We start from the raw sequence: 24,891 nt of genomic DNA, 5'->3' as shown, positions 1-24,891 counted from the left end.
TATATATATTTATATATATATGTAAATATGTATGTGTGTACATGCATATTATTTAGGGTAAATGTGTTTTTATGTTAGTTAGTAGGTAAATATGTAAGTATGTATTTTCACTTGGGATAACGTTAATTTATTGATAGTTTTTTTGTATTATTTCAGACGCCACAATGTTAGGAGAACAGCAGCCAATAGTCCATTTGAAATGAGCAAATATGCCGCGCCGTTTGCTTCTATATTGCAATTAGTTCCGCTGCAAACTTTGCAACTCTCATTGTCGGGATCTTTGCAAATGAACTGATTCCTCTCATCCAAATCTATGAGACAGCCACGAATAACTACGTTAGTATCTGCAAAAAAATACAAAAAAATGTAAAACAAATATGACACAGTTGAATCCGGGTGGGGTGACGATGGGTTTACTCAATGAAAATTTTGACCCAATTACAGGACAGATTTGGGCCAATCAGGAATTTAAATAAAAATAAAAATAAAAAATTCAGTTATTTAAATTAGAATAAAAGAAAATAAATAATAAAGAAAATATCAAAACAGAAGCAAAAAGAAAATAATTTAACTCAAATTTAAAAAAATAACTAAATAAAATTAAACATGAAAAAAGACAAAATTAAAAAAATTAAATAGGAAGGCTAAAAAATAAAAAAAAAAAACATTAAATTAGTGTAAATCGGCAAAAATAGCATAATTTAATAAAATAAAAAAACAAGGAATGATATGAAGTAAAAACAGTATCAATAAAAAAAATTCAGATAGAAAAACTAATGATAAAAAATAAATATTTAATAATAAAAATTAAAAAGAGATACAAAGGCCCTAAAATATATTAAATTTAAATATAATGAAAACAAAGAAAAAAATGAAGTTAAGTAAAGAATTAAATTAAGTTATTTAAAATACAATAAAAGCAAATAAATCAAATAGAAAAAAAGATTAATGAAAATATAATAATAAAAATTAATGAAATAATTAAAAAAAGACAGAAAAACAAAAAAAAAACAAATAAAATTTCAATACAATGTAAAGAAAGGAAAAATAGCAAAATAAAATAAAATTAAAAAAACATTAAATGAAGTAAAAAATACAAAAAAAAAAAAATAAATTAAGTTATTTAAAATACAACAAAAGAGAATAAAGTAGAAAAAAAGATTAATAAAAATATAATAATAAAAATTAATAAAATAATAAAAAAAGACAGAAAAACCAAAAAAAATAAAAAATTAAAAATAAACTAATTAATGAAAAGAAAGGAAAGAATAGCAGAAAAAGTAAGAACAAAATTCAATAGAATAAAAATAATTGAGAAATAATAGAAGAGCCAAAACACAAATTAAATTACAGTAAAATAAAAAATAGTAAAATTAAATAAAATTAAAAAACATGAAATGAAATGAAGTAAAAAACAAATAAATTAAGTTATTTAAAATACAACAAAAAAGAAAAAAGTAGAAAAAAAGATTAAAAAAAAATATAATAATACAAATGAATAAAATAATAAAAAAGACAGAAGAACAAAAAAAAACAAAATTAAAAATAAACTAATTAATGAAAAGAAAGGAAAAAATAGCAAAATTAAGTAAATGAAATGAAGTAAAAACATACAATAAAAAAGTAAGAACAAAAATCAATAGAATAAAAATAATTGAGAAAAGATAGAAGAACCAAAACACAAATTAAATTACAGTGAAATAAAAAACAGTAAAATTAAATAAAATTAAAAAAACATGAAATGAAATGAAGTAAAAAAACAACAAGATTAAAAAAAATTTAATTAAGTTATTTAAAGTACAGTGAAAGAAAATAAAGTAGCAAAAAAAGGATTCATAAAAAGCATGCACAAAAAAAAAAGAAATAAAAAAAAATAAGATGGAAAAGGCAAAAAGTAAAATAATTTGAAAAATAGCAAAATTAAATAAAATAAAAACATGAAATAAATTGAAGTAAAATAAAACAGTAAAAAAAACTTAATATTATGTTATTTAAAATTCCATAAAAGAAAATAAATCAGATAGAAAAAAGGATAATAAAAAAATAAATCAAAAGGAAATAAGTTAAAGTAAAAAGAAAAGAAAAATTAACTTAAACAAAAGAACATGAATTGAAATCTAAAAACAATAAAAAATTTAATAAAAACAAAATTAATAATAAAAAGTAATAAAATAATAACAAAATCAGAATGAAAAGCCAAAAAATTAAATAAAATAAAGTAATTTAAAGCAAATTGAAAAAAAATTAGCAAATTTACATAATATAAAAAAAATAAGAAATAAATTAAAAAAACTTTGATTAAGTTATTTAAAAAATAAATCGGATAAACAAAGAATAACAAACAAAAAAATAATAATAAAATAAAATAAGTTAAACGGAAACAAAAAAAAATATGTAAACAAAATTTTAATTAAAAAACAAAAAAATTTTAATAAATTAAAGGGAAATAAAAAAAAATTTAGTTCAGAAGAAGAAATAAAATTAAATACAAACAAAAATAAATTATATAGAAAAGGGAAGTAAAATAAAATAATATAATTTAAGGGGAAAAGACAATAAAAAAACAAGAAAAATTAAAAAAAAGTTGAATCTCTCTAAACCCAACCAAATTAAACCAGTGAAAATTTTCATTTCTTGACGGATATAAAAATATTAATTATTCGGGACAATCACTTTTTATTGATAAATAGATTATGGCTGTATAGAAAATAGGACGGTTAAAAAGAAAATATACATATCTCACTAAGAAAAGCAAATTAAAAAAAGTTTATATAAATATACATAAATATAAATATTAAAAATAGCTCTTAGTCCAGTCAAAAGAAGATTTAACTTAGTAAATTTTGGTTAAATTTTGTCGGCCTGTGTAATCATGTACGCGCTTCGCTAATGTATTGGTTGCTCCGCTTAGCAGCTCAAAATCATACGCCTAAATAAAGATAGCGGAAAAAACTTATAGACAAAAATGTTCACAAAAGAATGCTCTATAAAAAAGCTCTGATGTATATTTTCCATAAAATCAATAAAAAAAGTTATTACGCTTTAAAACAATTCATCCCTTAATTTTTCGCGTAATTTTGTTTATAACTTTTTTATTATTAATTTTACAATAAAAAGTTTTGAATGAAAGTTGTAGATAATATTATTATCTACAAAAAAGTATTTTACAAAATTTTCGTAACTTTCGAAATTCACGAGATAATCGCAAAAACCAGTTGCACCCTTATTTCCAAGATGGCGGCCGCGGGACACAACACCCGACCTCGAAAACTCAAATTTAAGTTCACAGTGATGGGTTTTACATAATAAAACCATAAACTCGCATACTCCTAAAATTACTTAGTTGGCTATTTTTTTGTCTCTTTTGACTGGACTATCTGAACAAATAACAAAACATCGCGAAGCCATGCAGACAATCCACACACAGTCAGCGCACTAAATAAGCAGTTCGTTAAAATTTAGCGATACTATTTATGCTTTTCAATAGATCAGAAATTTTAACCGCACTGAAAGCGCAATTAAAAAGTTCTAAAGGGTAAAACAGTAATCAACTGTAAAATGAAATGACATTAAATGGAAACAAAAATTTAAAATATAAATTAAAAATTAAAAATGCAAATAAAGAAGCAAAAAGAAGAAATAAACGGGGGAAAAATTAATAAAAACAGGTAAAATAATAATTTTAAATAGAATCAAAAAATAAATGATAAAGGAATAAAAAAAAATATATAAATAAAAGAAAATAGAGTGAAGAAAATTGATAAAAAAAGGCGAGTAAAAAAGATAAACAAAAAAATAAAAAAAAGCAAATAAAAATACAGAAAAATGAAAAATTTTAAATAAAAAAATTAATAATAAAGGTAAACAAAAAAAAAGCAATTATAACCAAGAATTAAAAAATTAATAAAAAAATGAGAAAAAAATAAATAAAAGAAGGAAAATAAAAGAGATAAATTAAATATTAAATAATAAAAATTAATATAAAAAACGTAAAAAAACGAAAAATAGAAAGAAAAAAAATTTAATACGGAAATAAAAAAAGAACATAAAAATGCAAATAAAAAAGAAAAGCGAAAAAATAAAGAAATGCAAATAAAAATACACAAAAAACAAAAAAAAAAAGTTATAAACTAATAAAAAAGGCAAAAACAAAAAAACTAAAAAAAGTTTAAATTAAATTCTAAAATTCTAAAATAATAAAAAATAAAGAGTTAGATATTAATTAGTAAAAAGTAAAGAAAAAAATGAATAAAAACAGTCAAAAATAATAGTTTTAAATAGAAAAAAATTATAAAAAAAGGAGTATAAAAAGCTTACAAAATATAAATAAAAGAAAATAAAGTGGAAAAATTGATAAAAAAAGGAGAATAAAAAAGAAAACCAAACAAATAAAAGTACAAAAAAAAAAAATTAAGAAATTAATAAAATTAATAACAAAGGTAAAGAAAAAAAGCAAACAAAAACAAGAATTAAAAAATTAATAAAAATAGGCAAAAAAATAAATAAAAAAGGAAAAAAAAAAAAAATATGAATTAAATATTAAATAATAAAAATTAATAAAAAACGTAAAAAAACGCAAAATAGAAAAAAATAAAAAAAAGTTAATATAGAAATAAAAAAACCTAAAAATGCAAATGAAAATACAAATACAAAAAAAAAATTAAAAATTAGTAAAAAAGGCAAAAAAAAAAAATAGAAAAAAATAAATAAATAAAAGAATAAAAAATGTAAAATATGAATTAAATATAAAATAAGAAAAAGTAAAGAAAAGTTGAATAAAGCAAAGGCAAAGAGAAAAAAGAAAAAAAAAGAAAATAAAAAATAAAAAAGGAAAAAAATATATATATTAAATATTAAATAATAAGTAAAAAAAAGGAAAGAAAAGATGAATAAAACAAAGGCAAAAAGAAAAAACAAAAAACAAAAGAAAATTATAAATAGAAAAGGAGAATAAAAAAATATAAATTAAATATTAAATAAGAAAAAGTAAAGAAGAGATGAATAAAATAAAGGCAAAAAGAAAAGACAAGAAATAGAAAATTATAAATAAAAAAGGAAAATAAAAAAAAATATAAATGATACACTAAATAAGAAAAAGTAAAGAAAAGATGAATAAAACAAAGGAAAAACAAAAAATAGAAAATTATAAATAAAAAACAAAACTAAAAAATTATAAATTAAATATTAAATAACAAGCAAAAAAAAAAGGAAAGAAAAGATGAATAAAACAAAGGCAAAAAGAAAAAACCAAAAAATAAAAAATTATAAATAAAAAAGGAACATAAAAAAATATAAATTAAATATTAAATAAGAAAAAGCAAAGAAGAGATTAATAAAATAATTCAAAAAGCAAAGGCAAGAAATAGAAAATTATAAATAAAAAAGGAAACTAAAAAAAATATAAAAGAAATATTAAATAATAAAAAATAAAGAAAAGATGAATAAAACAAAGAAAAAAACAAAAAATAGAAAATTATACAATAAATAAAAAAGGAAAATAAAAAAATATAAATTAAATATTAAATAATAAAAGGTAAAGAAAAGATGAATAAAACAAAGGCGAAAAAAGAAAAATGAAAAAAAAATAAAGAAATGCAAATAAAAATTCAAAAAAAAAACAAAATTATAATAGAAATCAAAAAATTAAAAATAAAATAATATTCAAACATTAGAATTACTCCCAAGCTTTTCTGTGTACACATATACATATGTACATACATATGTACTTATATATACAAAATATTGCACTACATAAACATAGTAAATGAGGAAAATCTTAAAGCACTTACTCCAAACACCAGTAAAGCATTTCGCCTCCAATTCCGATGTCACTAGATTTGTGCACTTTTCACCACCTATTTTATCGGCATTAAGGCGACATCCCTCATAGTTATCACTGCGGCATCGAATACAAGTGAAATTCTGCGCGTCCACGTTGTTGCAACCATTGGCATTCGTGCAAGTAGTGCAATTGTTCGCCTGCGTGCACGCTGTCTGTGCCGCCTCATCGAGATCGTAGAAACAGCCGCGCGTCACCACTCCAGCCTCATTGGTACGCGTATAGCATTTCTCCTCTTGTGTATATAGGATTTTTTTCTCACAACTCGTAGCATTGCTCGCCAACTGTCCCCAAGCACATTGGCTATCGTTTGCGCTCGAACACGTCACGCACAATAACGACTGATCCATACTGTAGCCCCACTCATTGCAATTGCTGGTATCGCAAGTTTTACACTTATCATCGCCTTCCGTACTACATTTATTCACTTCAGCCGCATCCGAGGTGCAGCCCCGTGTGACGTGCGTCTCATCCGTGCCATACATATAACATTTGTCGTCCTCCACGTAATGCAGGCAAGGTAGTGAAGTGCTGCTGTCGCTGCTGTTGCTGCTGCTGGTCACTGCATTTGCGCAGGTTGTCTCTGTATCGGTGCACTGAAAGCAGGTGCGGCGATCCGTCGGGAATATGCCCAAATTACAAATGCCACCTTGACATATTTTGCATTTTTTCGTATCTGTGCAGTTTTTTTCGAAGTCCTCCGTAACACAGCCTCGTTCCGTTGTATTCTGCAGCACACTGATCATGCAGGTGCTATCGGCGCTGCTGCAAATGGCGTTGCCAACTGTGGACGCATCAGTTTGGGCACAAGCAGCGTTGTCCTCTGATGTGCAAGACTTACATACAGTGTTCTTGTTGCAATTTGCAGTGGTACAACTGACACAATTTGGTGCCTCGCACGTATCAGTACTCGCCAAACAGCCACGGTCAATGGAATTGTCATCTGTGAAGAGGGAAGAGTTTTTACATTAATTTAATGGTAAATCAAACATTGAGATGAAGAGAATGTCTTGTAGTTATGTAATAGAAAATATTTTATTGCAGAATTTTTTTAAATATTTTTGACTTGAAATGCTCCATTTGTCTTAACAATTGACGTGATCATGACAACAGGTCGAAAGGCGTGCATGCTAGCGGAAAAGGAGAATGGATCAAACAGCATTGCATTTCACGCTTTTAGACTATAATTTGTGAGGTTGTTTGAAAGGTGTGCAAATAATGCTTTGTGGCACCGAGTGCTTCCCTCTTCTCTCAAGCGGTGCCAAATGCTTCGAAGAATCAAACTTTGATACCCTCGAAGGACATACCTAAGATGTTCCTGTGGCTTCCTTAAGTTATATATAATTTTTCGTCATTAATATCCATGTCTACGTAGGTGACGGTAAGTATCGCAGTCGATGGAACAATGAGCTGTATGAGCTTTACAACGACATAAACATAGCGCAGCGAATAAAGATCTACGTGATTTCGCTGGCAGGGTCATCTCGTTCGAATTGATTCAAACGCTCTGGTTCTCAAAATATTCGCTGCGGTACCAGCTGGTGGTCGCGGAGGAAGAGGAAGACCTTCTCTGCACTTCGTGTGTCCAATTGACGCCGGTTAGTAGGAGAAAGCAACAATCGCGTAAGCGATCAAGAAGGAGAAGAAGAATTTCCTGACGCTGCCGTTTTAGAAACAAAATATTCCATAAAAAAATCCATCCTAACAAAAATTCTCCTCATTACCAATTCTCGCTATCAGCGCTTCATCTTTGAAAAATTACGATTTGTAGGTGTGGGCATTAACTGCAAACCGAACCTGCAGAAGTTGATTAGTTCAAGTATAGGTGAGCCAGATTATCGGTTGCAAATATTTCGCACCTTCGATGCATCATCGCACTAGAAATGGTGTGTCTGGTGTATGGAAATTTACCAGCTAGCAAATGAAGGTTATGATGTCATGTCAAAGGTGAGAGAAGAAAAAACTATAATAATACAGAGGGTCCCATACAATAAATTTTCCCTTTATGCTGCACATAGGACCTCAATAAACGAATTATTATTTGATTTATTTAACGCTAAGAATTTAATTTGACTTCAGAAACGACCTGCTTTTTTCGCTTCTGCTTCAACTTGTCGCCTCCACGTGTTGGCTTCCGCATCTCCGACTTTCCTGAGGGTTAGCCTGGAACCCCAGCGCTGCTCTTGTGATGTCATCTTACGGTGTTATTTACGCCCGATCTATTTCCACTTACGGCGCTAGATTTCTATGTGGATATCTACTTGCTTGGTCGCATTCCAAAGGTGAACATTGCTTACAGCGTCGGGCCAGTATATCCGCATAATCTTACGAAGACAGCGGTTAAAAAAAGGTGGCAACATTTTTAGGCCACCCACTGTTAAATGCAATGTTTCGTACATCGGGGAATGTGAGTCACTCTCCATACCATGTCTACCAAACGCAGGCCGTGCCTGTTCTATTCGGGTGAGTATGTCCGCCGCTGATCCCTCAGTCTTTGAAATAATGCTCCCGAGGTAACAAAATTCGTCGACTTCATCCATCTCGGCCATCTGGGTTTCAGAGGTATTGACGCTTATTACCTTTGGTTTTGTAATGTTGACTCTTAGTCGGGCGCCGGAGGATGATTCCGTGTGTAGAAGTCCACGCAAGCGGGGAAAGTCTCTGATTGCCATTCACTTGGAAGTGGCCAGGACGATTCTTCCGCATACGTTCCAAGCAGCTCACAACATCCGAGCATCGCCCAAATATTCTCTGGGTGGCATCCGTTTAAGAGCGAATTAATGTGAGAAGGCGGAGCATCCTAGAATATCTGGTTATGCGCTGGGTTTGGCACCCGCAACATAAAAATCCTGCCCCTGTGAAAACAACAATAAAGCCTCAGATGAGAACTGCCTATTGACAATATGTAGACGCCGTAGCCGGATGGGTGGGATGGCGTGATTACTATTCGGTATTGAGTGGGTACGAAACACGAAATGATTGAAAAAGGGTTTTCTAATAGCGGTCGTCTCTCGACAGACAATGGCAAACGTCCGAGTGTATTTCTGCCATAAAAAATCTTCTGATAAAAAAACTGTTTGTCGTTCGGAGGTGGCATAAGACTGTAGGCTCCTTCATTTGTGGAACAACATCAAGACGTACACCAAAAATAGAAGGATGAGTTCGGCTGAACACCCAACGAATAGGGGAAACGCAAACCACTGAATGCATCTACGGAGATGCGCTTATTGACAATGCAGATCATACATTCTTCAAAGGCGAGAGATGGAAATTAGATCGCAAAGCTGCCGAGGGTAGTCTAGGTCCCTTAGGAGCAGACAACATTATCGACAAAATAGTAACGCCCCAAAAAACTTGATACGGACAGAGAAGCTTAAGCGACATGCTAACCTTACATTAGATTAGATTAGATTTGTGGGGGATTCGACAATTCTAAGCACTCAGTCAGGAAGACCATTGTACCACACTCGGATAGATTACAGTGGGAGGAATAGAGAGACAGGATAGATGCAATATGGATGGTAAGACGGAGAAATTGGTTGGAGGTCACTCTTCCGCGAATCTTTTGGATTCATTGATGAATCTTAAGAGATTCGGAAGAGTATGAACTGTATCCATGCTCAGAACATCGCACCCCAACAGCCTAAGTCTGATACTAGAGAACGCTGGAAAATGCTCTGCAATGTCCTCATTTTCACAACAAGATAGGCTTATTCGGTCGCCTATGATTCCCATGGCAGTCCTTATGGCCTGTGATTACAGCCACCAGCACTTTCAAGTCCTCCCTACTAAGTTTTTGGGAGAAACGTTGCTAATTTACTGTTTGGTTCTTTCACAACTTGCACTTGGCTACTCTGCAGGAGCCTAACTCAGAGGAAGGTCCTCTATTGGTAGACCTCATGAAGTCGTTAAGCCATAGTTGAATTGATGCAGAATTGACCCCTAGGAAGGGTTCAGGTCTCACTTGGGTCTTTGTAATCCCGCAGTGTCCAGGTACTCAAATAAGATAAACTTTGTTGTGTTTTGCTACACTATTCAGTTTTTTCTTACATTCACCTACTAATTTCGAGGATTAGCGTGGGTTAGCATGGGGTCTCGGTGCAGCTTGATTGTTACTACAACTTTAGCCTACCTAACTAATCAGAAGATGAGTCGATTGCATGAAGCTGGCTCCAAAACTGGCGACCCTGCAAGATGGGAGAGTAGAAGAGGTAGTCTTTATCAGAACACCTATTAGGATCTTCTCTGTCTGGGATGAAACCTACCGTAGCTCCGAGGTGGAGAAAACATCCAAAAAAGGACGATCGTTTAAGTGGCACACCACTCGACGCACCAGACGACGGTCGCTGTAAGTGCGAAGGCGTTTTAAAATCTACATCACCGCCACAAAAAAAAAAGAATTATTATTATTATCTTTAGTATTGAAACTCTCATGAAATAATTTCTACCTATCGGACTTTTCATATTGGGTGTACAATTTATGAAAGGCGCGTCTACTTCTGCAGCGAAAGAAAAATAATCATTTTGTTAAGTTAAGAAAGATTCATCCTATTTAAGCAAAAGACGGGAAGGAAACCAAAGCCGCGAAAAACTGATGTTAATATGGATAGAGCTATAATGCTTGAAATAAACCAAGAATCTGGTGCACAGGTGTCCAGGAAGCTTGTAGGAAGGCGACTTAAGGGGGCAGATATCTGTAAACGGCCATATTTCTACTAATTTTCATAAAAATTATTTAAAATGAAGAAGTCAATATATTTTTTTCAAAATTGGCATATTTTCAAAGGATTATATTAACATTTTATTAAAAACAAAATTTTTTTTCGAAATTTTATATTATAGTTACGAGTATCTGTCCCTTTGGCGAAGCCCAGCTGTTTGGCCGCTTAAGCAGAAAAAAACCACTCCTGACAAAAGACAAAAAGACATATCAAACACCGACTTGCCCTTGCTAAAGCCCACAAAGACAAATCTATTCAGTTTTGAAAAAACGTACTTTGGACCGATGAAACCAAAATAAATAGGATGGGACCAGATGGGAAAACTATTGTACGTCGTCCGAAAAATCAAGATCTAAATCCTATGTTCATAAAAAAGACGATTAAACACGGTGGCTGAAGCATCATGGTTTGGGGAGCTTTTTTCTAGCCGATTGTTCGCGTGGTTGGTAAAATGGATAGACTTCAGTGTCTGGATATACTCCAGAACAAAATGCAGCCATTTGTGTTTGAGTTTACGCCAATAAATTGTACATTTATGCAGGACAATGATCCAAAGCATACTGCAAAGACAGTGAAGCAATTGCTCAGAAGAGAAAAAATTAATGTACTGGATTGGCCGGATTTGTGGAATGACATTAAGGTCAAAATCGTTAACAAAAATTTTAAAAATTTTAATGATTCGTGAGCCACAGTTGAGGAGGCTTGGTACTCGATTCTAAAGGAAAGATGCCACAAGCTTGTAGAAAGCATGGAGCGACGGCTTAAAGAAGTAATCAAAAACGGTGGTTATAGTACAAAATTCTAATCTGGTAAAACAATATTATTACTTAACTATCTGATTTGTTTACTGTTTTTGCTTTTATTTGGAATTTTTTAGGATGTGCTATTTATGTGTCCTGGAGATTTTGTGAGTTATCAAAATGCTCGTAAATTAAATCAGAACTGAAATTCTTTTTAACCATTTTTGAAGTGAAAACTTCTTTAGAATCGTTGGGAGTGATTTGAGGAAAAGTGAAACGAAAAAAGCGACCAACTTGGCTACGAAGCGTTGTATTATATGTTGATATAAAAGTAGCGACGAACTAAATAAAAATAACTTTTATTTTTTCTTGTGATTTGAACCAAGGATTTTGGATCGGAATCTCACATTGCTAGTCGCTCGGCTACCGCGCCATGCTGTCGTCGCTGGCCTAAAAGTTATTTAGTTACGAAGCGTTATATTATATGTTGATATAAATAATTTTTGTGAGCGTGTAATTCTCAAAAGTTTTATTAGGTTTATTATTTAAAATGTATTGACTAGGTAGTGTGGTTATCAGCTTAACATCTGATAGATCCTCCATCGGAGGACAACAAATGTTAAACTAATTTTTGGAAATGCGCGGAGTGTTTTAGGGGCTTGCTCCGCCTCTGCCACGGGTTGACCCGGTATTGCAGTACCGCCGGGATTTCAGCCTTGAATAAATACAAGAAAAAATATACTAATACATTTAGCTTTGGTGGGAAGAGCCATAAATTTTTATATGAATACATGTAGACGAAAATGGAATTTTTTTTTTTGAAATTTGCATTGTAGGACATTTCTGATTATTTATTGAAAACAGTTTTTTGGCTTTTCTATTTTTGGTTTAGATACTGAAAGTCAGTTTAAGTGAATCGGTATAAATATTTCGTACATTAATTTTTGAAGTGAAAACTTCTTTAGAATCGTTGGGAGTGATTTGGGAAAAATTGAAACGAATTACATATAAACGTAGCGACGAACTAAATAACTCTTAGGCCAACACCGACAGTATGGCGCGATTGCCGAGCGGCTAGCAATGTGAGCTTCCGATTCAAAATTCTTGGTTCGAATCACAAGAAATAAAATTTTTTTTTTTTTTTGAAATTTGCATTGTAGGACATTTCTGATTATTTATTGAAAACAGTTTTTTGGATTTCAGCCTTGAATAAATACAAGAAAAAATATACTAATACATTTAGCTTTGGTGGGAAGAGACATAAATTTTTATATGAATACAAGTAGACGAAAATGGAAGAAATTTGTAAGTCTGTTTCTTCGGTCCGTTTGGGTATTTTTTTTGACAACATCGAAACCAAAGCATTTGTATCATATTTTATCTATCATAAGCCACTCGTATCATTTGTTGAAATTGAAAACATTGAGGATGAATAATGATAAAATGAAGAAAATAAAATATGAACTTTATAGCAATATTATAATGAACCTATAATTATCCCGCTCCTAATGCTGCTTTCGTCTTATTCTCTCTCAGTTTGTTTTACGGAAGGTTTCACTTCTATCGCGTCTAACCGTTAGACTGGTATTTTTTTATTTTTTTGTTTTAAAGTGGAAGTAAATACGTTTTTTATTTTTTATCTTGCTTTTTTCCCAGTAAAAAATAAATATTTAAAAACATATTCAACTCTTTGCTTTCAAAGTCTAAATGTGCTATTTATATGACAATGGCTGTATATGTAAAAATACCTGCTTACTTCAAATATGTATGCATGCACTTACATGTCTGTATGACCGATATTTACAAGTACAATCAAATGTAATATTTCACCATAAATATTATTATCATCAAACTTTTTTGCAGTGCCATCGTCACTATCGCGAATATTAAAGGCCAGAATCTGTCACGATAACCGAGTTGTTGCGATACATGGAATTCACTTACAAAAATGAAAACACATACAGCGAAAACTATATTTTATGTGCTTTATTGTGTGGATAAATTGTCGGTTTACTGAAACATCGTTTTTTATCAATTCAATGATCCATATATTTATGTTTTAATAAAACGTTTTTTACAACCCGTGCGGATCCTCTGATGAATAACTCAGATTTAGGGACTCGTTTTTCACATTCTAGACTAGAATCTGCTTGCAAATGTTGCTTTTCATACGACGGTCAGTAACTTCCAAATTAAGTTCAAATTAATTAATTTGATTTATTTACAGCTAAACGTTTGATGTCCCGAACATCTCTAGCGCCAAGTTTTGGTTTTCTACTCTCTCTTCTCTCGGTACTTTCGTACTTTTCTCTCAAATGGAAGTAATGTTAAACCACAGTTTTGCTTCTTTTTAATTTTGAAGCAATATTTCGTATTGTATCGCATTATCGCGCCAATCAAGAAGAAGAAGAAGCTCTCTCCCCCGCCCACACTAAAATTTGTATCTGCTCAAATTCAGATAAAACTCTTCCGCGCGGCATATTTTTTGTTGTTAAAGCAAAGGTCACATAAATATGAGATCGAGAGAAGCGCTCAAAAGCACTTATAATAAAATAATTTTGACGTAATAACTTACTTTTTACACCTTTGAGTTAAAAGCAAATGCTTTTGGTCTTTTAATTATTTCGTTTTGTATAGAACAAAAATTTGTGCGTTACTAAAATACGAGCAATAAATGCGGATTAATTTCCATTATGAGATCCCCATTTAAACATGCAATCAATGAAAAGATGGGACATTTTTCTATTATTGTTTTAGCAGATATCATCATAATCGTCTTGGTTTTATAATTTTTTCGAGCAGTGGAGATGACTAAAACAACTCTTTGTCGGGACAACTAGCAAGTTCAGCACTCAGACAACATTAAGTTCATTAAGCTGCACTCGAGTTCCCTTCTTTTTTTTAATTTTTAATTCTCTTTAAATCTACCCGAGCTCCGCAGAAATCTGAGTAGATCTTGCGGTGCCAAGGATCCAAGGTGATCGCTTCTTAACACATCAATGCCAAAGATCCCAAGCCTTAAATCGAGCGAAGACCGGGTAGAGGCACAGAAAGTGACCACTTTCTCATCCATCCCATCCTTCTCTCTAAAAAGAAGAGCCCGTCCTAGCTAAAGAGTCAGAGGTCTCATTACCCGCGATACCCACGTGTTCCTGGACTCATGTTAGCATTTGAATATTATGCCTGCATTTACAGGACTCAACTACCTTTGAAGTGGGTAGAGCAATGTGCAGTTTTATCACGCTGGATTCCACGTTGACACCAGAGCCGCAACCGTGATCGGTCCTAGAGCCATTCGCGAAAATGGGAAAACACTGTTTGCTGGGCTCATTTTCAGAATTTGACCACAATTGAGCCTCGGACAGCATCACACTGTATCTCTTTTTAAGTACGACTACTGATGGTAGGGAGCCATGACGCATGGGTCGAAGTCCATGCCTTCTCTATTGTCCAATGCCGGACAGGGGCCGTATCAATTCCCATTGTGTTTCAGCCTGCAGATGGCCTTCAAGGCCTCTCTTTGGTGCGTTGTAGTCTCGATAGGGCTCTCCTGCCTCCCACGAAAGAGAGAGAGAGAGTCTACTCATCCAGACCACTGATGCATAGGTGATAGTAGGTGTTATCATAGCTGTGTAGACCAATAGGATCTTGTTAAAAGAAAGATCACACGTTTTCCCAAAGACACCCTTGTACTGCCAGAAGGCTGTCAGTTCTTTGGATGTCTTTGCTTCAACGTGTGACTTCCAAAGTAATTTACTATCGAGGATTACTCCAAGATATTTAATTTCTTTGAATAGCTGGATTGTAACTCTTTTTAGGCTAGGCAGAATGGGACCATCAAGCTTCCTCCTTCTGGTAAAAAAGACAATACCAGTCTTGGTAGAGTTTGCCGATAGCCCAATCGCACAGCACCCAGTGTTAAAGTTCAAAGTTTTCAGCATTTTTCTACAGATGTTCATAAGCGAAGGGCCTGTTAATAAACAGGCAGGCAACGTCGAGCGCATATGCTTGGGCGTAGACTCATGGGAGTGAGGAGTTCCTGCTTTTACTAGTCATAGAAGAGTGATAGCAGCGTTGATTTCTCGCCCATTTTCTTGGCAACAAATACACCACATTTTTGAAAAAAAAAATGCGGAACTCCGTCAGCAAAATAAATTATAAAAATCAACTCAACTTTAAAGTTGCCTTTTATTATGCTAAAATTTAGAAGTTATAAAACTACAATTATATAATTTTTTTCTAGGAATTTTAATCAAAAACCGTGGAATTGTGATGAGAAGTTTGTGGAAATTTTCCATAAAGTTTAAAACTTCGACTTGAAACTTGGTTTTTCTAAGACAAGACTTCGATAAAAAAAATGAAAATTAAAAAAAAAATTCCCATGTCAATGGATCGTTCGCGTCCGGCGCTTATTTATACTATATAACTCCAACAAAAAACTAGAAAAACATTCATAAGGTATCTTCCAAGCTTTAACTAAACATATCCGAAGAGATTTTTTTTTCAAATTTTTTATTTTAATAACGAAACGAACGACCCATCCATCGGGATTAGGGTTAATAATAAGTAAGAAAAAACCTGGGCAATGTTGAGTTGCTATTCTTTGCCGCGGGCTGTAGCTTCCAATCACTTGCCTTGCAGCCAATAAGGCTTTGTATGCCGTATAGCCCTAGATTTTTCTGCTATTCTTCAAATATTTCAGACAACTTTTTAATTAACTTTAACTCTGTTAAATGATTAAGGGCACGGCACCATTTGTAGCGCTTTAGATTTTTTATCGGGTTCACGCCCTGTGTCTATGATATTTTAATCCCGTGCAAGATTGAATCGATTGCGCGCATTTCGATCGCGCAGAGTTAAAACTTTTGAAACTATAAAATTTTACTGGAATTGGAGCAATGTGAATTAAATATACACTACGACTCGGAAAATTTTGTGCGGCCTCAATAATTCATTTAAGAATCACGAAATTTCCCAGCAAATTTTATATCTATTTCAAAAAGGTCTCAAATTTCAGTAAAGGAAGCTTTGATCTCAAGTGACTATGGATATCTGCATCAATATCGGCTTGAAAATATATAATTTTTATATCATTGCATTTTTTCAGCAAATTTTTTGTTACTTTCTCACAAGAAATAGCCTCCGCTCTCAGTTGATATATTTCAATTTCTTCATTACATTTAGTTTTATTTCGTATCAAAACCTAACTTTTTTTATTAATACGAGTAATGACAGCTAATCATAATACGGTGAACTACCCACCGACAAATGTAGGTTCATACACACGCACATAGGTGCATACCCATAAAAGATACTCACTGATAACAAATGATATTGACGCGATTTGCAATATGCAAGACATACACACATACATATGAGTATGTAAGTACGTTAAAATTTCTGCAAGGTGCATTCCAAAGTGAACACATTAAAAAAATATATATGTATACTTTTGGTGTCCACAGTAGCAGAGTGGGCTTATATCTAATCAGTACTTGATTCGAACCCGGTTCGAAGCTCATTGCGGACAAGTTACGAAAAATTATAGCAGAGATAGTTCTCGCGCCTATGGAGGCGATCCGCCACTTTTCTGCTTGCTATGCTTGGGCTCTGCTCGCCTAACGGAACAACTAAGTTACTGAGCAAGATTCGTCACTGGCGAGTATTGTTCAAGGATGGTAGATTGAAAAGGTTTGCTCTTTAACTATGGGGAAATGAAAATTTGTGAGGGGAACTTCGGCTGCCATGCCACTTGAAGATTCGCCAGCCGAATACTGCACGATCATTTCACATGGATTCATACTCTCCTCCAATCAGTCGTTGTTTAGATAGCAACAAATCATAATGAGTGGTGAATATGATGATTTTTTTTTATATATCACCAACAAAATCTCAGATTTACATAAACATAAACATACCCCAAGCGACAACAGCCCATCCACTGATTCTGTCAAATTCACTCAGAGGCGAATAAAATTGCTATAACTCACTGGCTTTAATACTGCCAAATCTCTCTGCTGATACTAAGCAAGTTTCATTAGATCGCGTTCATACAGGGAAGCTTTTGTTGCTTCCTAAAGGCCTAAAGTTGCATTTATTTTGACAAGAAAAAACACGAAAAAGATTCTCATAACAAAACCCTTAGCCGTTAGGGTAGGTAAAATGCTGTGGGCTACTCCAGTTAAAGGAAGAAATTAAGACGCACACTAGAAAACGGAGTAGGAACTCAATTCTCAATAAATATATACACATTAGGGTGGGCCAGTTTATATGGAACGATTTTTCTCGACATCGTTTCGTGTTCTAAACAAAATTGTAAGAAACAAAGTTCATCAGAGCATAGCTTGAAAATCATTTTCGCGCTCTACAAATTTTAAAAGAAATCATCTTTAATTTATACAAAAATTGAGAGGGAGTTATGGCAATGGAGAAAGCAAGTAGAAAAAATACAACTTCTATTGAAAGTGAAATGAATCTGAAATCATAATAATTGTAAATCAGCTATTAATTGTAACCGAAAAAAAAATTAATGATTAGAAGAATTGTGTAAAAACAAATTTTTGAAATATAAAAATGAAATGTTATAAAAATGAAAAAAAGTGTTATTTTTGAAATTGGTTTTGATTTTTAAACAGGTTTTAATTTGCTTTGAAAACCAAAAAACAACAAATAACTGACAAGAAAAAAAATTTTAAAATAAATTTTTGAAATATAAAAATTAAATAAAATAAAAATAAAATATAACAAAAAACAAAAAATATTAAAAGAATTGGATTCCCGGTCATTTTCCCGAATGTCTAAAATTCCGATTAACCAAAATCCCGAATGCCATTTTCCCGAAGGCCAGTTTCCCGAATCCATTTTCCCGAAAACCAATTTCCCGAATAACTAATTTACCGAATATTTTTAAATAATTGACGCATAAATGGTATGGTAAAGTGTGCACATGATGTTGTCTTTGGCTTATGTTCCCCCAGATGACGTTAAGCCTAGTTTTCAGTTGCTTTTAATTAATTCACCAGATGAACGACCAGCAAGAGGCCGTAGAAGACAGATTTTGCCTCAATATCCAATCGAATTGTGGAATCAACATGAAGCTGCTCTCCAAGGAGCTTGCAGAACGAACAACGTCAGCGAGGGGTGGCATAACCGATTCGCGATAGTAGTGGGAAAACACCACCCAGATTTGTACTCCCTTCTGACAGAAATACAAAAAGAGCAAGCCGATACAGAGTGTGCTATTGCGGAGTTAAGTTTAGGGAGATCGGTAAGAGCTACACCAAAGAAGAAATGGTATCAGCTTCAATGCAGAATCCAAGCGATCACAGCTTCCTACGATAATTATAGAAGAGAAAACAGAGTATTGGACTATTTAAAAGCAATTTCTTATAATATTGTGCTCTAATTGGTTTACAAATATGTATATGTTCACTTTTACAAAAATTTATTGCAGTAAATCCTTTATTACTAATAAAAAAAAAAATTTATTTTTCGGGGACATAGCCATTCGGGAAACTGGCATTCGGGAAAATGGCATTCGGGATTTTTGTTATTCGGAATTTTAGACATTCGGGCCAGCGGCATTCGGGAAATTCGATTCGGGAAAATGACCGGATACCAAAGAATTGGTAATTGGTTTTTAATTTTTTTGTAAGTTTTAATTTGATTTAAATAAAAAAAATTGGATAAAATCAATTTTCCTATTTCTTTTTTGATGGTTAGAAAAACAAAAAAAAGAAAAACAAAATTTCAAATTTTTTTGATTTTTTTGCAAGCTTTAATTTGATTTACTTATAAAAAAAATTTGATGCAATACTTGTCCTATTTTTTTTGTTTTCGTTGTAAATTGTAAACCAGTTTTTAATTGTAAAAAAAGAACAACAAAGCAATGATTAGAAAAAAAGTTTTAAAATACATTTTCACAATATAAAAATTAAATATAATATAAGAGAAAAATAACATAATAAAAATAAAAAAAATTTAAATTTTTGAAATTATTGAAATTCAGCAAATTTTCAACAAACTTTCAAACTTTCTAGAAAAATTTCGGGTATGCAGTTTTATAGAACATTAAATTTTGGTAATAAAGTGCAAGTTTCAAGTAATTCAGAAATCATGTTGATATTTCACAATTTCGAGTTGGGTGTTTTCTTCCATACACAAAAAAAAATGTAGAATAGGCATTAAATGGAGAAAATACGAGTATACAAGACCGCGTTCGAAAAAAATTCTCAAAAATCTGAGCAATTTTTGATCTACTTGAAACTTGGATTTTATTATACCAAAATTCAATAAGCTATAAAACGGCGATCTTGAAATTTGTTCAGAAATTCTAAGCAAAAAATTTGTATTTTTGATGCAAATTTGCCGAATTTTTACAAATTTTCGTACAAAATTGGAATGATTTTGCTTTATATGGTAGTTGTTGTAGAATAAAATATATTTTTATAAAGACACAATGAATATACAAAATGAAAAAAAAAAATTAATTAATAGTCAAAACTTTATTTTGACGCAGACGGTATTTACAAAAAAATAGGAAAAGTGTGTATTTATAGCAATTTTTGAAGTGAAACTTCTTAGGCGTCGGTGGTCGAGCGAGAATGGAGAATAAAATTTCAAGGCCATGCAACGTTTTGGGCATTTTCGTTCCGCGAGAGAGAAAAAAGATGTAACGTACAGGAAAAGGAGTTTTATATGTAAATCAAATTAAAACGTGCAAAAAAACAATTACAAGAATTAAATTTTTTTTTTAATTTTTATTATATTTCGTTTATATACAATAATATATTTAAAAATTTATTTAAACATTATTTTCCTAATCCTTAATTCGTTTTTTGTTTTGCTTACAATTAAAAACTTATTTACAATTATTTTGGTTTTAAATCCTTTTTATTTTCAACAGAAAATGTATTTCTTCTACTTTCTACCTTCGTTGCCATACCTCCCACTCAATTTTTGAATAAATTAAGGAAGGCTACCTTTAATATTTGCGTTGCCCGAAACTGATTTTAAAGCTACTGCATTTTTTTTGTCAGAATTTTATGCCAGCTACAAATTAGCTATGCATATTGTGGAGAAAAATCGTTCAATGTAAATTGACCCACCCTAATGTGTATATATTTATTGAAAATTGAGTTTCTACTCGATTTTGTGTTGTGCGTGTTGATGCTAAATCACAAATGGAGGGACCTACATTTTTATGCCGCCTCCAAACGGCAAATGGTTTTTATGCGGAGCTTTTGCAATACAATCCAATTATAATATTAAAAAAAAGTTTATTATATATAAGCACTCTTAATTTTTTTCTTCCATTCTTTACTTTCTTAATTTACTTCCTTAAATGAAAAATAGTTGTCAGAAATAAATTTTTTGTACTCTTCATAGTAGTTTGACCGTTTTTTCTTAGAATTTTATGTAGGATTGCCGAAAAACATGTACCCACCCTAATACGAGGGTATATGTAAATTTGTAAATGTAATAAAATAAATATAAATACGAGTTTATCTTTTACAAGTAAGAATATGTACATGTATGTATGCACATACTACATACATACATACACACATATACAAGCGCAAGTACTGATCAGTACCAATTTAGCCAATACCTAGCAGATAAGCCATTGCTTCCTCTCCATCTGCCCCTTTTGCTTCTTTGATCGAACTCAGACGCACTAATACATATAAACAAACACATTCTCACACATTCTCTTATATTCTTGTACATACCATTGAGCTTTGTATAGCATGTTTGTGTCTCGCTGCATGCGATCGTAGTGTCGATGGCTGTAATATTTTTCAAACAGTTTTCCGTTGCGTTGCATTGCACGCATGTAAAATCTTAAAAAGAGAAAAAATAAAGTTTTTTAAATATTAAATTTCGCGTTTAAAAATTTTTGATTTAACAAATTACCTTCAGTTTGGGCGACTGCACAGCTAAACAGCATTAAACTGGCTAAGGAGACTAGAATCCATTTGCAATTCTGCCACATCTTATTGGGTGCACTTTTTCCCCCGGTATTTATTAAAAAAAAAAATAAACGTTAGCAAAGTCTGTTAATTAAATATTTTTTAACATAAACCAAAATTCTTATTTCTCCTTTCAATTTACATCCACTTTTGTCCTTCACTTTTTTTCTTCACTTCGCTTTGGGCACTTCCGTTCACACTTAACGCTAAAAAACGTCTAGCCATTGCTACTTTAACACACTTTCATTGAAGCTATGCACAATCTAATCACACACCTGTTTCGTTATCATATCACATTTGGTGGCAATTGAGTGAAAACAATTGACAATACAAGTCGGTTGTAAATTTTAATTTGCTTTGTTTTATTTCACATGAGCTGGCATTTTTTTATCGCCATCACTGTTTTTAGCAAAGAGAATACTGTTATACCTAACACAGGGAGTACTATGTACGTTGGAAATTGCACTGTTATACTGATAAAATTTAAAAAACAAAAATATTTTGAATGAAATAGATTTTTTTATACCCAATGCCTATATGTTAAGGGATACCAAGTAATAATGCTAAGTTTTTGCGACTGTTATATTTCAGCGGCTGTCAGAGTTACCAGTGGCATCCAGGTGCTAAGATATCCAGTGCCATTTCATGTTGCATCGATTAATGCTTGGAAATTATTAAAAAATATTATCCGAATTCCGTCTCGGAGGCAAAGTTCGGGCATAAGCACATCCTTTTGGAATTTAAGCCATCAACCAGACAGATATTGGAGCAAAGTGAATAAAATATAGTAGCTGTAGCGGTCAGTAGCGGTACCACGAAAGGGTAGTGAGGTGCAACTTGATAGCTGATCCTACGAAATGATGCTTCTTACCTATCATTCTCCTTGCTTTTCCTTTACGTTTTAGGTGCTGTTAACCTTTACTCGAGACTGGGTAGGCCATCATAGCATCGGAAATCCCAGTGGAGAGTATTGTTCCCTTACTAAAGCAAGGTGAACATTGTCCAGAAACGGACTAGGGTGTCGAGGCCGACAACCTTCTACCCAAAACTAATTATCGCAAAAACGCAACTATAGCCTCGGATTGATAATCGAACCCAATGTTGCAGACCAACGCAAAAGCATTCCCTTTCCGATAGGCTGGCTATACCAATCGCCCCCACAACTCATACCTCCACGGTAAGGAGCCTACCGGAGCAACACAACTCCTCCCATACAGCTCGTCCCCTTCCCTCCTGCTCCAACCCCAGTGCAGGGATAAAGCGTGTCAAACTAGAATTCCTCGGAAGCTGGCATCAGTCAAATGCAATTTTTGCAATGGCTAGTGCCACTTTCAGAGATGTTCCGGCCTGCGCACCACCTGTGAGTGGACAACTGACTACGTTGCTCCCTGCTGCAGGGCTCTGCACCCGCAACCGCCCCCCGTGGTACGGCCGCCCACCACCATCAGGCCGCAACAACAACTGCAGGTCGAACGCAGGCAACCACACGCATCCCTCACCCCGCGTGTTGCAACAGCCTTCTCAAGAAGCTTTAAGCTTTTTCAATTCAACTGCAACGGACTTACGAGTAAGGTCGACGAGATAGTTGACTTTATGAGCCGACACGGTATCCCAATAGATGCGGTTCAAGAAACCAAGCTGCACGCTAGCTCTTCTCTGATCACTAGGGATGGCTATAACGTGCACAGACATGATCGTGAGCGAGACAACGGTGGTGTCCTAGCGTTCATAGTCCATCACACAGTACAGTATCGTCTCATCGATGAAGGCTTCGATCTCAGGGACAGCACCTTAGAAAGTCAAGTTCTAGCTGTCCGGTCAGGCGATGCCGAGCTCGAAATCTTTAATATATACATACCCCCTGTCACCTGCTGCCTGGCAGGATATCACCCCACATAGGTGCGCTCATCGGAGGTGAAACTCGATTGGTTGTAGGTGACTTCAATGCGCATCCCGATCTTTGGCATTCAAGCCTGCTAAACGATCGTTGGGGACAACTATTGGCAGAGCAGATAGATGATTCGACATTTACCACAGTACTGTGAACGACGACGGCCCACCAGGGTAGTGGGAAATTGCAGGAGCTCGCCTGACATAACAAAAGCTAGCGCTGGTCTGATAAATAGCTTAACATGGCGACCTATACTATCGCTTGCATCAGACCACTTGCCCATTATCGTCTCGATTGAGAGACCTGCCGACTTTGTATCCGTGAACCACCGATCCTATATTAACTTTAACAAAGCTAATTTAAACGGTTTCGCAGAATTCACCGATGACACTTTTTTCCCATCCCCACTGATGTGCGCGCAGGCGAACGCGCATTCCGCAAAGTGCTCACAGCTGCTGCGGCCCGTGTCATCCCCGCTGGAAGGTTCAAGGACATACGTCCTAATTTCCCAGCGGAAGTAGCCACTTTAGCAAGCGAGCGTGACCACCTACGTTAGGTCGATCTCGGGGATCCCCGCATAAAGGATCTCAATTTGGAGATCCGGCAACTGCCAGATCAACACAAACGGGCCAAATGGGTATGCGTAAGCTCTGGTCCACCGTTGGGTCCCTGATGAACGGTTGTACTTCGTCGGACCTGAAGAGATGCGCAAGCTATTTTAGCCGACTTTTCACACTGTATCCTCAGGCCGACAGAACCAAGCGTCATGCCACCAGACGGCTGCACAAACTGACAAACGATAGTGCAATATTTACTTTCTCCAGTGATGAGGTTCAGGGGGACATCAACAAATCGAAATCATCCAAAGCCATTGGCCCTGACGGACTGAACACACTAATGCTGAAGCACCTGGGACCATTGGGATTAGGATTTCTCTCAGTGTTTCCTGATGAGTGGGAGTAGGAGGGCTTCAACTCTCTTCGCTACTGGGGAAAGGAGAGTTATCGGCCGATAAGATTCCCCTTGGTTGTCAGGTTTCCCAGATTTCAGTAGTGGAACCACTCTCCCTGCTTTCCACTCTTCTTATCCGTGACAAGTGGAAAGCATAAATATCACACAAACGTCGAAACGTTCGAAGTTATGAAGGAAAAATTTGGCTACTGGATCATCTGACGGCAAGCGCTCACCAACTGACCGCCGTGATCACGCGAATTGATTGCCATCGATTATTTTTTCTTGGGATACATCAAGTCTTTAGTCTATGCTAACAAGTTCACCGCAGCTTTATCGGTTTATCAAAAGTGGAATCGACCGCTTGAAAGATTACCAGCGAATGGTCGAGGCGGCCATTTTAATGATGCAGCTTCTAATAAGCAATAAACTAATTAGATATCTTACAACTTTGTTATTTTATTTAAATTTCGTTTCCTATCGTTTTTATCTGGTCACTCACAACGGCCAAATTTCAGGTTAAAAGTTTTCTCTCGTAGTTAATATAGTTATTGGAACTCACATTTGTAGCGTTTTCAAAATTTACCGTTATATGACTAAATTTCGTTAATTTTTATTATCAGCCTCCTCTATATCGAAGCTTTTAGGTGTACCGAGCTCAATTTAGATATACCAACTTTTGAGTTATTTGTATTGAGTTGTCCAATGCACACGTGAAAGAACGGAAACACACATAAAACATAATCAACTGCTGTTATCATTCTGAACATTTTAAGTA

At 33.6% G+C, this 24,891-nt stretch overlaps 1 protein-coding gene and 1 pseudogene across 1 annotated transcript; one reads left to right on the top strand and one right to left on the bottom strand.

The window, feature by feature from the left end:
* Positions 1-36: 36 nt before the first annotated feature.
* On the bottom strand, positions 37-21,294 carry LOC129248872 (protein psiI). The gene is made up of 4 exons (XM_054888485.1): positions 21,216-21,294; positions 21,032-21,142; positions 5,790-6,782; positions 37-344 (listed from the first exon to the last, which is right to left on the bottom strand). Exons 1-4 carry the CDS (start codon positions 21,292-21,294, stop codon positions 148-150), a joined length of 1,380 nt encoding a protein of 459 aa, XP_054744460.1. The 3' UTR covers positions 37-147.
* On the top strand, positions 11,841-12,024 carry LOC129249556 (U2 spliceosomal RNA; annotated as a pseudogene).
* Positions 21,295-24,891: the final 3,597 nt, after the last annotated feature.

This window comes from Anastrepha obliqua, chromosome 5 (assembly GCF_027943255.1).
Source record: "Anastrepha obliqua isolate idAnaObli1 chromosome 5, idAnaObli1_1.0, whole genome shotgun sequence".
NCBI classification, from domain to species: Eukaryota; Metazoa; Arthropoda; class Insecta; order Diptera; family Tephritidae; genus Anastrepha; species Anastrepha obliqua.
The sequence above is the reverse complement of the archived record's forward strand: the minus strand, read 5'-3'. Positions and strand labels throughout refer to the sequence as shown.

Coding starts and splice junctions, on each gene's coding strand:
- LOC129248872 (XM_054888485.1), bottom strand. CDS start 21,294: ATGTGGCAGAATTGCAAATGGATTCTAGTCTCCTTAGCCAGTTTAATG. Junction 21,143..21,215: donor TGCAGTCGCCCAAACTGAAG/GTAATTTGTTAA, acceptor TCTCTTTTTAAG/ATTTTACATGCGTGCAATGC. Junction 6,783..21,031: donor ATGCTATACAAAGCTCAATG/GTATGTACAAGA, acceptor CCCTCTTCACAG/ATGACAATTCCATTGACCGT.